General features: G+C 41.4%; 1 protein-coding gene across 7 annotated transcripts in view; it reads right to left on the bottom strand.

Annotated features, from left to right (window-relative positions):
- The window catches only part of REPS2 (RALBP1 associated Eps domain containing 2), a 234,510-nt gene that overhangs the window by 116,023 nt on the left and 103,778 nt on the right, over window positions 1-14,709 (bottom strand). For all 7 annotated transcript variants that reach the window (XM_040468333.1, XM_040468327.1, XM_040468330.1 and 4 more), the window contains exons 7-9: window positions 11,933-11,996; window positions 8,940-9,082; window positions 3,529-3,623 (exon numbers count right to left, since the gene is read on the bottom strand). In XM_040468333.1, coding sequence (XP_040324267.1) covers window positions 3,529-3,623; window positions 8,940-9,082; window positions 11,933-11,996 — 302 coding nt within the window. The remainder of the gene's footprint in view (window positions 1-3,528; window positions 3,624-8,939; window positions 9,083-11,932; window positions 11,997-14,709) is intronic.

The following is a 14,709-nucleotide window of genomic DNA, read 5'->3' as shown; positions in this document are numbered from 1 at the left end:
CTACCCAAAGCTATCTACACATTCAATGCAATCCCAATCAAAATTGCACCAGCATTCTTCTCGAAACTAGAACAAGCAATCCTAAAATTCATATGGAACCACAAAAGGCCCCGAATAGCCAAAGTAATTTTGAAGAAGAAGACCAAAGCAGGAGGCATCACAATCCCAGACTTTAGCCTCTACTACAAAGCTGTCATCATCAAGACAGCATGGTATTGGCACAAAAACAGACACATAGACCAATGGAATAGAATAGAAACCCCAGAACTAGACCCACAAACGTATGGCCAACTCATCTTTGACAAAGCAGGAAAGAACATCCAATGGAAAAAAGACAGTCTCTTTAACAAATGGTGCTGGGAGAACTGGACAGCAACATGCAGAAGGTTGAAACTAGACCACTTTCTCACACCATTCACAAAAATAAACTCAAAATGGATCAAGGACCTGAATGTGAGACAGGAAACCATCAAAACCTTAGAGGAGAAAGCAGGAAAAGACCTCTCTGACCTCAGCCGTAGCAATCTCTTACTCGACACATCCCCAAAGGCAAGGGAATTAAAAGCAAAAGTGAATTACTGGGACCTTATGAAGATAAAAAGCTTCTGCACAGCAAAGGAAACAACCAACAAAACTAAAAGGCAACCAACGGAATGGGAAAAGATATTTGCAAATGACATATCGGACAAAGGGCTAGTCTCCAAAATCTATAAAGAGCTCACCAAACTCCACACCCGAAAAGCAAATAACCCAGTGAAGAAATGGGCAGAAAACATGAATAGACACTTCTCTAAAGAAGACATCCGGATGGCCAACAGGCACATGAAAAGATGTTCAGCGTCGCTCCTTATCAGGGAAATACAAATCAAAACCACACTCAGGTATCACCTCACGCCAGTCAGAGTGGCCAAAATGAACAAATCAGGAGACTATAGATGCTGGAGAGGATGTGGAGAAACGGGAACCCTCTTGCACTGTTGGTGGGAATGCAAACTGGTGCAGCCGCTCTGGAAAGCAGTGTGGAGGTTCCTCAGAAAATTAAAAATAGACCTACCCTATGACCCAGCAATAGCACTGCTAGGAATTTATCCAAGGGACACAGGAGTACTGATGCATAGGGGCACTTGTACCCCAATGTTCATAGCAGCACTCTCAACAATAGCCAAATTATGGAAAGAGCCTAAATGTCCATCAACTGATGAATGGATAAAGAAATTGTGGTTTATATACACTATTATATACACTATGGAATACTATGTGGCAATGAGAAAAAATGAATTATGGCCTTTTGTAGCAACGTGGATGGAACTGGAGAGTGTGATGCTAAGTGAAATAAGCCATACAGAGAAAGACAGATACCATATGGTTTCACTCTTATGTGGATCCTGAGAAACTTAACAGGAACCCATGGGGGAGGGGAAGGAAAAAAAAAAAAAAGAGGTTAGAGTGGGAGAGAGCCAAAGCATAAGAGACTGTTGAGAACTGAGAGCAAACTGAGGGTTGATGGGGGGTGGGAGGGAGGAGAGGGTGGGGGATGGGTATTGAGGAGGGCACCTTTTGGGATGAGCACTGGGTGTTGTATGGAAACCAATTTGACAATAAATTTCATATAAAAAAAAAAAAAAAGAAATGACTATATATTGTTGTGAGCTGATGTGGAAAGATATCTGCTGTATGTCAATAAGTGAAAAAAACTTACCAGAAGCATTACTCACAATAGCTAAGATATGGAAACAACCCAAGCCTCCATCAATGGATGAATGGATAAAGAAAATGCTATACATACACATACACACAAATACATGCATGTATATATGTAATGGAATATTATTCAGCCACGTCAAAAGAAATCCTACTATTTGTGACAACATGGATGAAGCTGAAGGATATTATGCTGAGTGAAATAAGCCACACAGAGAAAGACACATACTATAAGGTCTCACTTGTATGTGAAGAAAAAGCAAAACAACAAACAAACAAAGAAATCCCACAAACTCATGAAAACAGAGTAGGATGGTAGTTACCAGAAGCTAGGGAAATATTGGTCAAAGGGTGCAAAGTTGGGATGAATAAGAGATCTAACATGTAGGTATGATGACCCTACTTAATAATACCGTATTGAACACTGGAAAGGCGCTAAGAGAGTAAATTTGAAATGTACTCATCACGCACACAAAAATGATAACTATGTGAAGGTATGATATGTTAATTAGCTTGACTGTAGTAATCATTTTAGTATGTATATGTATATCATATTATGTACACCTCCAATATATACAATATATTAAAAAGTATTTTTGAAACGTAAAAAAAAAAAAAAAAAAAAAAGAGTAGCAGAGAGGCCAAGAGAGGTGTTATCAGAGGAAGCACTGCAGAAGCAGGCCAGTTCCCTCAAAGAGGAGCAGAGGATGCCAATGCAGCACAGACTATATGCCTGAGAGCCCCACGGAAAGGAAGAAATAATCACACACAGTTGCAAGAAATTAAACAAATGGTCCTGCATCCTGCCTCTGACTTCCATCATCTTGCAACAGTTTTAACCGGGGTCTGAGGACGATAGCAGCCTATGAATAAACCTCCATTTATTACACATTTCCAGCGTTGTTTTTTTTTTAGGATGGGAACAGATGTCATAAGCTGTCATCACAGCAATCATAATGGCGATGACGATGATGAAGACTGTGCTGATATTAACAATAACTACGATGACTCCTACTTATTGATGCATACCTAAGGACCACTATGCATGTGGCCAGGCCCCAACAACATCAAGGCCCAACATTGTAGGAATTCTACAGGTTTCTCTTGAGATAATCCAAACCAGTCTTCATTTGGTCTAAACGCTAAAAACTCTGAGGGAGAAGGTAGCTTTAAATGTGACTTGGGGTCCTTTTACACAGTTCTCAAACTTCCTCTCAAAACTGTTCTGGTCCGTTAGATCTTGTTCATACTCAACTATTAAAAATACAACTTTACAATGTTTACTTCAAAATTAAAGCTTGGGGGTGGGGGGTGGGGCGCCTGGGTGACTCAGTCAGTTAAGCGTCCGACTTCAGCTCAGGTCATGATTTCATGGTTCGTGGGTTCGAGCCCCATGTCGGGCTCTGTGCTGACAGCTCAGAGCCTGGACCCTGCTTTGGATTCTGTGCCTCCCTCTCTCTCTGCTCCTCCCCCACTCACTCACGCTCTCTTTCTCAAAAATAAATAAACATCAAAATTAAAGCTTGGTTAAAATAAACAACTTGGCTCGCATTCTTCTGGCTTAGTTTTTCTATACCTAAATTTCATCCCTAGAAGGTCAAGAGATTACTTTGCTTATTTCACTAAATCTAGTTCTAGGGAGAAAAGAAAACAAATAATTATAAGCTATATCTGGTGTCTAGATTTGAAAGGTTGAGCCTCAACGTAAGTACACAGCATGATGAGAAAATGTTATGAAAGTGGATTTTCAGGAGTTTATAAAGAATATACGCTTATGGATTTAATTCCACACACACCCTTATTTATTAACATATGAGGACCTTTTACCTCCATCCGATTCAAGTCACGGGGTTGTTGGTTTGCAGGCATTGACTCAGAATAAGAATCAAATAATGCACACTCCCGCTTGGGCTTAGGAAAAGCTAAGAAAAAACAAAAAGAATACGTAAGAACATATACTATATTCATAGCAGGCATTGTTTCTTATCAGCTTTTCCGTGCCTGTTAAATATTACAATAAATCAGCCAGCACTGACATACTAGTTATGGCACTAATCACGAGGAGGTAGTATTTTATGTTCCTTACATATACAACATACTATTTCTGCCTCCCCATTTTACATGTGATGCATCTGAGGAGCAGGGAAGCTAAGCAACTTACTCAAGGTCATATAGCTGGTAAATGGAAGAGCAGGAACTTGAACTGCTGGCAGTCCTGCTGGAAGGTACATGCTTTTAGCATTTACGTTGTAACATAGTAGTGACCCTCGCTATCACAATACTGAAGTTTTAACTATGCTACCAGCACAATTTTTAAATGGCACCAACTATGGGGAGAGTCTTAATGCTACAAACATTAACTATGGAAATACTTCATTTTAGCTATTGTTGTTGGAAATAGACAAGATCTTGCAATGACAGGTGCCCCAGAAGACTTTCTAAAATATCCATTTCTTTTGTTTAGCAGAATAACAAAAATAAGAGCACAAGTTCTTGCTGAGTTACAAGGGAAGAAGAATCACATTATGGGCTTCTTCGAACACAGAACAGTGACAGAGGCTGTTAGGTTAGCTGGAGAGCTGAGTGGATCGTGCTACTTGGTAAACTGATACTTAACACACCAATTCTGGGAAGCAGATTCTGTTTCACCACTTTGTCACCAAGTAATTAGGAAGGAAATGTCTCAACCAGAAAATTGGTCAATATCCCAAGGAGGAAAAGAAGATCATGGCAGACAATGGCCAGAAGCTACAAATTTGTCAAGACCAGCTGTTAAGAAATCAAAATTTTAATGCTGTGTTTAAAAAATTTTTTGAATCAAACATCAAAATGTATTGACATTGTTTTTAATCCTTTCTCACCCTCCCACCTCCACCAGCGTCTGAAATGCCAACTTCCCTCTGTAGTAAAGTACTGGCCATGACTAACAGCTACTCAACTTGTACAGTTGAGTACAAGCACCTTAAATTGTTCATTTTCTTACTCTGGTTTGAATTTCACTGATATCAGGTAGGGCAAACCGTGGGCCCTGGCGATTTGTCTGACTAAACTAGGGGGTCTCATTTCCTTGGTAAAAACTCAGCAAAACAACTTTCCAAGTACCATTCTGCTATCTGGCCACAAGAGCAGGTTTAACCAAGATGAGATTTCTGTTTCTAGCTTACCAATCAGTGATGTGTGTAGAATTACACAACTAAAGCTTTATCATGAGCGGGTCTTGCTACGTAAAAAGGTAACGCTTTCAAAAACTACAAATGCCATCATTAACTACTAAATCTCTTTCTAGCCTGTCCCTCTCTCTCCAACTCCACTTGTCACCTCCCTAGTGACAGGCCCTGGGGTCCTGACTGGACTGCTCCAGTAACCTGGTCTTTCAGTTTGCACCCTTGCTCCTCAAAACCTGCTCTCCAGTCAGCAACCAGCACGATCATTTCCAACAGCAAATCTGATTGGGGCACTTCCCTGATTAAAACCCATCAACGTCATTGCCAGTGATTTGTTCCCTACCTGCCCCTTCAGCCTCATCCTCAGCCCCTCCAGGCCCGGCTCCTTGCACTCCAGCCACTGTGGCCTCAAGTCTCCATGCCTCCGACGCCCCAAGCTGCCTCTCAGGGCCTCTGCAGTCCCCTCTGCCCACAGCCTACTACTCTTCCCCCTCCTTCACCTACACAGCCCTTAGCTCACCCTTCACATGTCAGCTCAAATATTTAAGGAAGCCTTCCCTGAGGTGACGCACCCTCTTGCTGCAGCTGAACTTCCCCTTCATAGCACCTACCACTGCCTCCAATTTACAAGTATGTGAGTTTGTTCAACATCGATCCTCTAACTGCCAGCAAGTTCCATGACAGTAGGAACACTCTTCTGAACGCAGCATTCTGACCACAAAGAATAACACAGTGCCTCTCACATAATTATTTTTAACAAACTCTATAGTAAAAATCTATACCAGAATCCACCCAGTCACCCAGACAGGAAAATATCAAAAGGCCCACGGGTAAGCTATCAAATAACCAACTTTTCCTTCCAACGGTGCCCTTTCATTTTCACTGTTAGGGAAAAACTCAGACACAACAGTTTGTTTTATTATTTTACTGAAAACAAGCTTGTGTAATTGTAAATGCATGATGGTATCAACCAAATTTATACTCTTCACCAACCTTGTTGAAAACTGGATTACATTTTTGTAAAAGACTGAATGTAGGCTAATCAGAAAAAAAGTTGGAACAGGAACTAAGCTTTAAAAAAAGCCAGGTGGGATGGGGCCCCTGGGTGGCTCAGTCGGTTGGGCGGCCAGCTACAGCTCAGGTCATGATCTTGCGGTCTGTGAGTTCGAGCCCCACGTCGAGCTCTGTGTTGACAGCTCAGAGCCTGGACTTTACTTCAGATTCTGTGTCTCCCTCTCTCTCTGCCCCTTCCCTGCTTGCTGTCTGTCTCTTTCTCTCTCTCTCTCTCTCTCTCTCTCTCAAAAATAATAAACATTAAAAAGAAACAGGTGGGATACCATAAAAATGAACCCCCAAAATGAACAGAATCCCTCATATTTTGCAAAGTCTAAAAGCACAGAGAACACCTAGACAGTTCTGGCCATTTTCTTGAGCTGTATATAAAGATAAGCATGAGTGATAAAGCATTAAAAAGTTAACTGCTAAAACCCTCAGGGTTTGCCTAAAATATACCATCACTGAGCCTGATGAGGCTTTAAGAGATCTCTCAGGTTTTTTGTTAGAACTATATAATTATTATTTATGATTAATCTCACAAGCCCTGGAAATGATGTGAAGTCTTTGTTTAATTAAAGGGTATGTCATGGGTTCCTCAGTTGTTGCTGTATAAATACGTGTTGACAGCCTCCACCAAAGACCAGGAACAAACAAGGGGCTTCATTCCAAAGGAAAGGAAGGTGCCTCTTGACTGGCACTCTATTTTACAGACTCCACCCCACCCCCCCCCCCTCCATAAGCAAGACAAAAGCAGTCATTTGCAGCAATAAAGGAATCAAAATGCTACTTGACTTCCATTAACACACTTTTTGCTCAGGGCTTTCAGATTTTTTTAATTTTTATTAGTGATTCCCACCAACAGGGCAGGAGGGTTCCCGTTTTTTTCACATCCTCACCAGCACCTGTTGTTTGCTGAGTTGTTAATTTTAGCCACTCAGGGGAGAGGGGAAAATGGGAGATGGGCATGGAGGAGGGCACTTGCTGGGATGAGCACTGGCTGTGGTATGTAAGCGATGAGTCACGGGAATCTACCCCTGAAACCAAGAGCACACTGTATACACTGTATGTTACCCAACTTGACAATTAATTAATTAATTAAAGGTGGGCCAAACAATAAAATAAAATAAAATAAAATAAAATAAAATAAAATAAAATAAAATAAAATAAAATAAAATAAAATAAAATAATTTTTGTACCTGGGGGGTAGGGGGGGCGAGGTAAAAAAATTTTTTTCATTAGTGACTTTTGAAACAGTCTGTGAAATACTTGGATATCTACAAAGTGACTTGTCAAACAAGGAGTCCCGACACCTGGCATAGGTTCCATGGCCAGAGGGCATCACAACAATACAACAGCATTAATCAAGACCCAAAAACAGAAAGCTAAGTGTGGGCATGGGAGATAAAGCTACCCAGGACTCTCCCCAGGGCTGACAATAGGCAACAGTGATGTATTAAATATAACTAAATAGCCCTGGAGCAGACCTTGACCCTCTGGTTAGCTGTTCACATTAGAGGGAGACAAAGTCCCATGTGGCCCTGCTCCCAGGAGAAGGGGCTCCTGGATGACCCTGTACTGACTTGGTTATGAAACCTGTGCAGTTGCCAAGATTGTTAGTGCTTCTTTGCCTCAATCCAAAAGAAACAAAGAGAAAAAGGAAAAGAGAGAGAGAGAGACGCCGAAGAGGAAATGGAGCAGTGTGTCACGGTGCCCAACTGCAAACTAGTTCCTGGGGACCCATGAGGGTCTCCCCCAGCCTGGAAGGAAGGGTATACGGCCTGCTGCGGTCAGAAAGCAGCTGCTATTAGCAAAGTCTAAGCTCTTAAATGAGTAGTAGTCTCTACTCTTTGAACGCTCCCGTGCATACATTTTATGAGGCATTTGGGAAAGATCCCAGAATAATGGATCACTCTTCCCCCACATGTTTACCTGCCATTGGCACCAGCCACATACTTGCTCTCTTCCCTTTGGTTGGGCCTTGGCCCCCTCACTACCAAATACAGAAAATGACAAACTTTTTATTTAAAAGTCAGAGAACCCAAGACTGACTTAGATTAGTCATTGGCCACTTTGAATATAGTGTTGTTATGAGGGGACAAGACATGATAATCTAGGGCCTTTACTAGATCTAACCACAAAATTTACACTCTATTAATGACTAATCACAGTTTCTTTAGAAATTGCTCCTTCCTGCCAATAATCATCCATGACTAGCTCTCATGTTTTTAAGAGACCTTCCCTAAAGAAAGGTTACTGACAGTACCAGTTGTTTCTGGACCCTTTCAATGGAAGCTATACTTCTCTGAGTAACAGAAATTGTATCATTGCCCACTGCCTTTGAAAAGGGCAAGAGACAATTTTCCAGTCTTCCAAAAGAATGGATAAAAATGTTAGACTCACCATGACTCTTTCTTATCAAAAGGGTTTGGGGGTAATAGCTTTATTAAGGAGAAAGACAAAGAGCTCTATTCCAACCTTGTGGTGTGCTGGGATTTTCTATCTTTATCTGATTGCAGCTACATGGGTATATGCAGATGTAAAACTTCATCAAGAGTACATTGAGATTACGGCACTCGGCACATTTCATGGCATGTAATTTTTAACTTCTTCATTAGGTATAAGAGTTCTATTCCATTGCCCCAAGCCACTTGGGGACACTGGGGTGTACCTAAAGATGCCAAATCAGAACTTGGCTCTACAGGAAGATGTTCCTGTTCATTTTGTATCAGCTGAGAGGTTTAGTACTTGCCTACTCGGTAATTTTCACAAAAGGGTAAGGGACTGATTCAAATCCATCCAGAGAGCACCAGAATAGGAGTAACAGATAACTCACACTTTACCCACATCATCCCTATTACTCATATTATAAGTTGTGAGAGTCTAATATCAGTTAAAGGACAGTTACTTTAGATACAAAGGACTCTGCAAAGTACCTGGATACCACCTTAAGGCACAAAACGTTCTTATAACGTCTGGATGGAAAATGCCCAAGGTTTAGGATTTATGATGAGGCCTTACCTGCTTGCAGGTACTCTGTCTGCAGAGTCGGAGGCAGGCCCTCTGGCAGCGGGTAGCCGTTTTTCCGGGCCACAATGAGATGAAACGCAGCACAGAACTCAGGCAGGGTCAGGGCTCCATCACAGTCAGCATCACTCAGTTCCCTAGATACAACATGTCACAAGTACCTAACACGGGGCTTAGAGGAAAAGTTACTCAGCCTCGTACATGCAAACACAACTCCCAAGGTCGCTGGGGGTGGCCCTGCAAAGTCCCCAAACTCCTATGAAATCTCAGGGGGCACTTGGGAGGACAAATGCTGATCAAGAGCGCTGGCACCAGTGGCCCTTTGTAAACAAGACTTTACACTCCTTGGGTTCTGCGGGAGGTCTGTTTTACAACACCGAGCACATGAGACAAGACACTAGAGCACGAAAAGGAAAATAAGGCCAGTTGGCTGAGAGTCGTTCGATAACCGGGCGGCATGAAGAGCTCCAGACCCAGTGCCCACAGTAGTCGAAGGAAGGGCTGACCTCGGCCTGTGTCGTTGTCCCAGACGTTATACACGTACCCGGGCCCACAAATAAGCACTTGGGTTTCCAGCTTTAAGGAAAAACCTTAAAGTTTTTAAGTCACATAAATGTTGTACCAAAAAATTTGCTTGAGAATTCCCTCCTGGGAAAATACAAGTAAGTTCAATAAACACTGGTTAAATTAGGTTTTCAGATAAAACTAGCAACTTGGGAAGGCTGGAAGCAGATAAGACAGCAAGGCAGAAAGGAAGAGCCTTGAAAAGGCTTATCTTTGCTTCAGTCATTGTTTCCCACTGAAAGGCACAGACCTATTTACTCAGCCCAAAACAAACCCATTTGCCAAAGTAAGACACCATAAGCTCAACTAGTCTCGTAGAGGTACAGAGATGCCATATTTGTGCTGGGACAAGTAAAGAGATAGGATATAAACCTGCGCTGGCAAGGTGTCACTATTCCAAAGAAGTACAGAAGGTAAGCTCCCTAACTTTCCTTTGGACCATTCACAGCCTCCTCCCCTCAAATATTTGGAATGAGCCAGCCCTGAAGGAGCAGCCCCCCACGCCCCCGCCCCGGGTGAGAAGTCAGGGAACTGTTTCAAACGCTGGGTGGAGAGAATACTGTTCAGCTTTTGCAGATATGTCTCAACAAAAAGATAGGAGGCCTCATGCCAATAATGTTAAAACTGGGAATTCTGCCAAAAACACAGTGTATTCTTTTCAAAATGATAATTTCTTTTTTTCCCCTAGCTTTAAAATCTAATATAAGGCTTGTCGTAAAAAAGAAAAATTATGCTAGAATGTACCGCTGAAGAACCTAAATCCAGCTCAGGATCCCAGATACATTGGCATGCACAAATGTTATTGCAATAGTTTTCCAATAAAACGCACAAAACATGACAGGCAATTTTAAGTCCTACCACGATTTCTATAAATCCTCATGAAAAAAGTCTTACATAAATATTCCAGTGTTTTAATTATATATCTACAGCAGCACGGTCTCCCACCCAGGCTTGAGGAAGAAGAGCCCACACACAGCTGGGAGTTTAGACAGGCAGCAAGCGTTCTCATCCACACAAACTGGCCATCTGGACCGTCCCCACACGGCCCTTCTGGAGCCCGGCCGCGGCCTGCGTGGCAGCAAGGTACAGGGCACACCACAGCCGCACATCCGAATGGGGGCCCAGCTGATACACACCAGCCAAATTTGTGAAGCTCGGAGGCAGCTAGAAGAGCCAAATTTGACTTAATTCCAAAACATTTGTGGGCCTTCTGTTCACCTGGCCTCATAAGATATCATTAAGAATAGCTTTTCGAGATCCTCTGGTTACTTGCATCATATTGAACAGAAACATCCAGAAATACAATTCACGAGACGGAAATGCTCATGGGCCCACACAATTGTTTAGACAGGAAAGGCATCTAGAGGAGGATAATAATTGGGAAATTCATTTTTAAATAACAGCTAATAGTTACAATGCAGACTATGTGCCAGACACTGATCATTATGCTTCTCATACAAGTTAATCTTCACAGCAACAAAAATCTTAAGTTCCATTCACTCTCTAAGTCTGTTGAAAAAAAACATGCAAGGATAAAGAAGACGTGGTATATAAATGATGGAATATTACTCGGCAATCGAAAAGAATGAAATCTTGCCATTTGCAACAACGTGGATGGAATTAGAGTGTGTTATGCTAAGCGAAACTAGTCAGAGAAAGACAAATATCCTATGACTTCACTCATATGTGGAATTTAAGTTACAAAACAGATGCACATAAGGAAAAGGAAGCAAAAATAATATAAAAGCAGGGAGGGGGACAAAACAGAAGAGACTCTAAAATACAGAGAACTGAGGGTTGCTGGAAGGGTTCTGGATGGGGGGATGGGCTAAATGGGCAAGAGGCATTAGGGAGGGTACCTGTTGGGATGAGCAGTGGGTGTTATGCATAGGGGATGAATCACTGGGTTCTACTCCTGAAATTATTACTGCACTATGTGCTAACTAACTTGGATGTAAATTAAAATAAATAAATAAGTAAGTAAATAAATAGGAATGGGAATTGGTGAAACACCCCAAGGGAAGATGCTCTTTAAAATAAATTCATTTAGGGGCGCCTGGGTGGCTCAGTCGGTTGAGCATCCGACTTCGGCTCAGGTCACGATCTCGCAGTCCATGAGTTCAAGCCCCGCGTCGAGCTCTGGGCTGACAGCTCGGAGCCTGGAGCCTGGAGCCTGCTTCGGATTCTGTGTCTCCCTCTCTCTCTGCCCCTCCCCCGTTCATGCTCTGTCTCTCTCTGTCTCAAAAATAAATAAACGTTAAAAAAATTTTTTTTTTAATAAAATAAATTCATTTAAAAAATAAATACATAAAAATAAAAAATAAAAAACATTCAAAAGATAAGACTTTCCAAATGCAAAAGTAGAAACTAAGGGATGGGTATGTAATGACAGTATGATACTATATGGCATTAATTGTACTTACCATATGTAGGAGAGTTCTGGAATGGAAAGCTTTGATTTGGTGAAGAAGTTCTTGGCCACAGAACCTGCCAAGAAAGCCACTGTTTAAATAAATCATTAATTACTCATCTAGAGCAGCTTTTATAGTTACATGTAAATGAATCACCATTGTTTCATTCAGCAATTCCTACCATATAACAACAAACATAACACTTATTCATCAAAGCAACTATAAATCATATGACTAAAAACAACATATTAACAGCTTTTAAAAGAACATATAAATTAGGGGCGCCCTGGTCGCTCAGTTTGTTAAGTGTCCGGCTCTCGATTTCAGCTCAGGTCAGAATCTCACAGTTCATGAGATGGAGCCCTGTGTCGGTCTCTGCACTGACAGCGCAAAGCCTGCTTGGGATACTTCCTCTCTCTCTTTCTCTCCTCTCCTCTCCTCTCTCTCCCCCCTCCACCCTCCCTCTCAAAATAAATAAACTTAAAAAAAATAAAACAGAGCAAAAAGAAGAAAATTAACACCATTAATCTCATCACACAAAGATAAAACACATTTTGGTAAAGACTTTGGTGAGATTTAAGATCTCTTGGTGGCTCTTTGAGAAACTTCCAGGAACCTCTTGCTACTTTCTTTATTCATCACAAATTTACCAGTATCAGTTGAAATCGGGTAATTCCATTTTACATGTTACACTGCTCCAGGTCCCAACTGCACTTAATGTTAGACGCATCCTTATTGAGACAGAAATTTTTATGGCTAGACCCACCCTTATTGAGACAGAAATTTTTATGGTTTCAGCTCTCAGACCAGTTTCAAAATTCAAAGGCCTCAATTCTAACACAAAGAACAGTTAAATCAAAGCCTCAAGCTCTAAGCCGATAAAGTCAAAAGTCCTTGGCAATCTCAAGGCTTCTAATTGGCCTTAAAACAATGGATTATAATGTATCCTAAAGCAGACTTATTTTCCTTTGATAGATTATTATGGATCAAAGGCAAAGTGCCCTACTAACCAATGAGCTTTCTCCCCAAAAGCATCCTGGAAATAATGCTGACATAGGATTGTTGGCCATCGACGTAGCCACCTTGTGTCAAACATTTGCAAGAAATGTCTTGAAAGCCTATTTACCAGCTATTTTATAGATATAAAGACATTCTCCCCTCAACTCAGTCTTCTTTTTCCCCCTTAATATCCTTTCTTCAAATCACACTAGGTCCAAACCCAAACAAGAGACTTGGCCTGGTCTTCAGACAGTACAGAGGGTGTTCTGCCATGGTGTGCCGAAGAGATTAGGTAGGGCCCACCGGGAAGCTGACAGCTAACAAGTTCAGTTGTACCCTGGCTGCCGCCTGCCAGAGGAGGAAACTGATGAGAGCCCAGGTGCTCCCTTCTTTTGGTGCTAAGAGAAGTTCCATCAGTGAACCAGAACCCTCACCCCAGCCCCACTCCCAGCCAACTTAGAAACCCCAAGCCAGCTTCCTTTCCTTGCCCTTTCCAGCCATTTTCAGACCTGCTGTGAAGCCTGATATGGCGCAAAAGAGAGAGAGGTGAGTCTTTAAAAAGCTGTCAGCAACCAAACATCAAAATGTGGATTCAGACTTTTTACTGCAAGGAGTCTCTAAGCCCAGTTAAAACACACACACACACACACACACACACACACACACACACACACACACAGCTATATATAGCATTGATATATCAGTGATAAAATGTTAACATACTGAATAGATATAGACCTTTAAAAAATAAAGACCAATAACACAATGTAAAAACAGGTAGAGCTATGACAGTTCACAGAAATAGAATCTAATTGGACATTTTTTTTTAAAGTAAACTCTACCCCAAGATGGGGCTTGAACTCATGGCCCCAAGATCAAGTCACACACTCTACCAACTAAGCCAGCCAAGCATCCCAATTGACTCTTAACCATATTTTTAAAAATTCAATATTCTTCATAAGAGTTCTATAAATTTGAACCAAACACAGGATTTCTTGTCTATCAAATGGAGGGAAAACACAAAAGTAGGTAAACATGTTGTGATAACAAGACTGTGGGAAAACGAGCATCTTTTACGATGCTGGTGCAATGACAACATGGCACAAGCCTAATGAAGGAGTGTTTTCCAATGTCTAGTAAAATCACACTACCCAAAGATACACTGACAAAAATAACAAAAATGAAGAAAGACATGCGCAGAGGGCTATTCACAATGGAAATATGTATCATAGCAAAAGACTACAAATAATCCCAAAAGAGGACCAGTTAAATAAATGATTGCATATCACACAATCTAATAGTACACGACTATAAAAGGGGATGGGAAGTATCTCTACATGCAACTATGGAATAATCAGCAGGACATAGGGTTAAGTGGAACAAGCAAGGTGGAGAGAAGTACAAATACTATGCTATCATTTATCTAACAAAAGATGAGAGATAAGAATATACACATACACATACATATATGAATTTGCTTTTACTCTTAAAAACAGATAAACCATTAAAAAGGGAGCAGGAAAGGAAGAGAGGGGATAGGAACAGAAGCTAGACTTTGTTCATCATTTTTGTAGATTCAAATTCAGAACTGTGTAAAAATTTTATGTAAGTATAAAACTAAATTTCAAAAAGCACAATCCCTAAAAACTGAAATCAAAACAATTAAAACTGGGGGCATCTGGGTGGCTCAGTTGGTTAAGCATCCAACTTCAGCTCAGGTCATGATCTCATGGCTCCTGAGTTCGAGCCCCACGTCGGGATCTGTGCTGACAGCTCAGAGCCTGGAGCCT

The sequence above is a fragment of the Herpailurus yagouaroundi genome, unplaced genomic scaffold (assembly GCF_014898765.1).
Source record: "Herpailurus yagouaroundi ecotype Mexico unplaced genomic scaffold, PumYag 67690, whole genome shotgun sequence".
NCBI lineage: Eukaryota > Metazoa > Chordata > Mammalia > Carnivora > Felidae > Herpailurus > Herpailurus yagouaroundi.
Note: the sequence above shows the minus strand (reverse complement) of the source record. Positions and strands in the feature narration are given on the sequence as shown.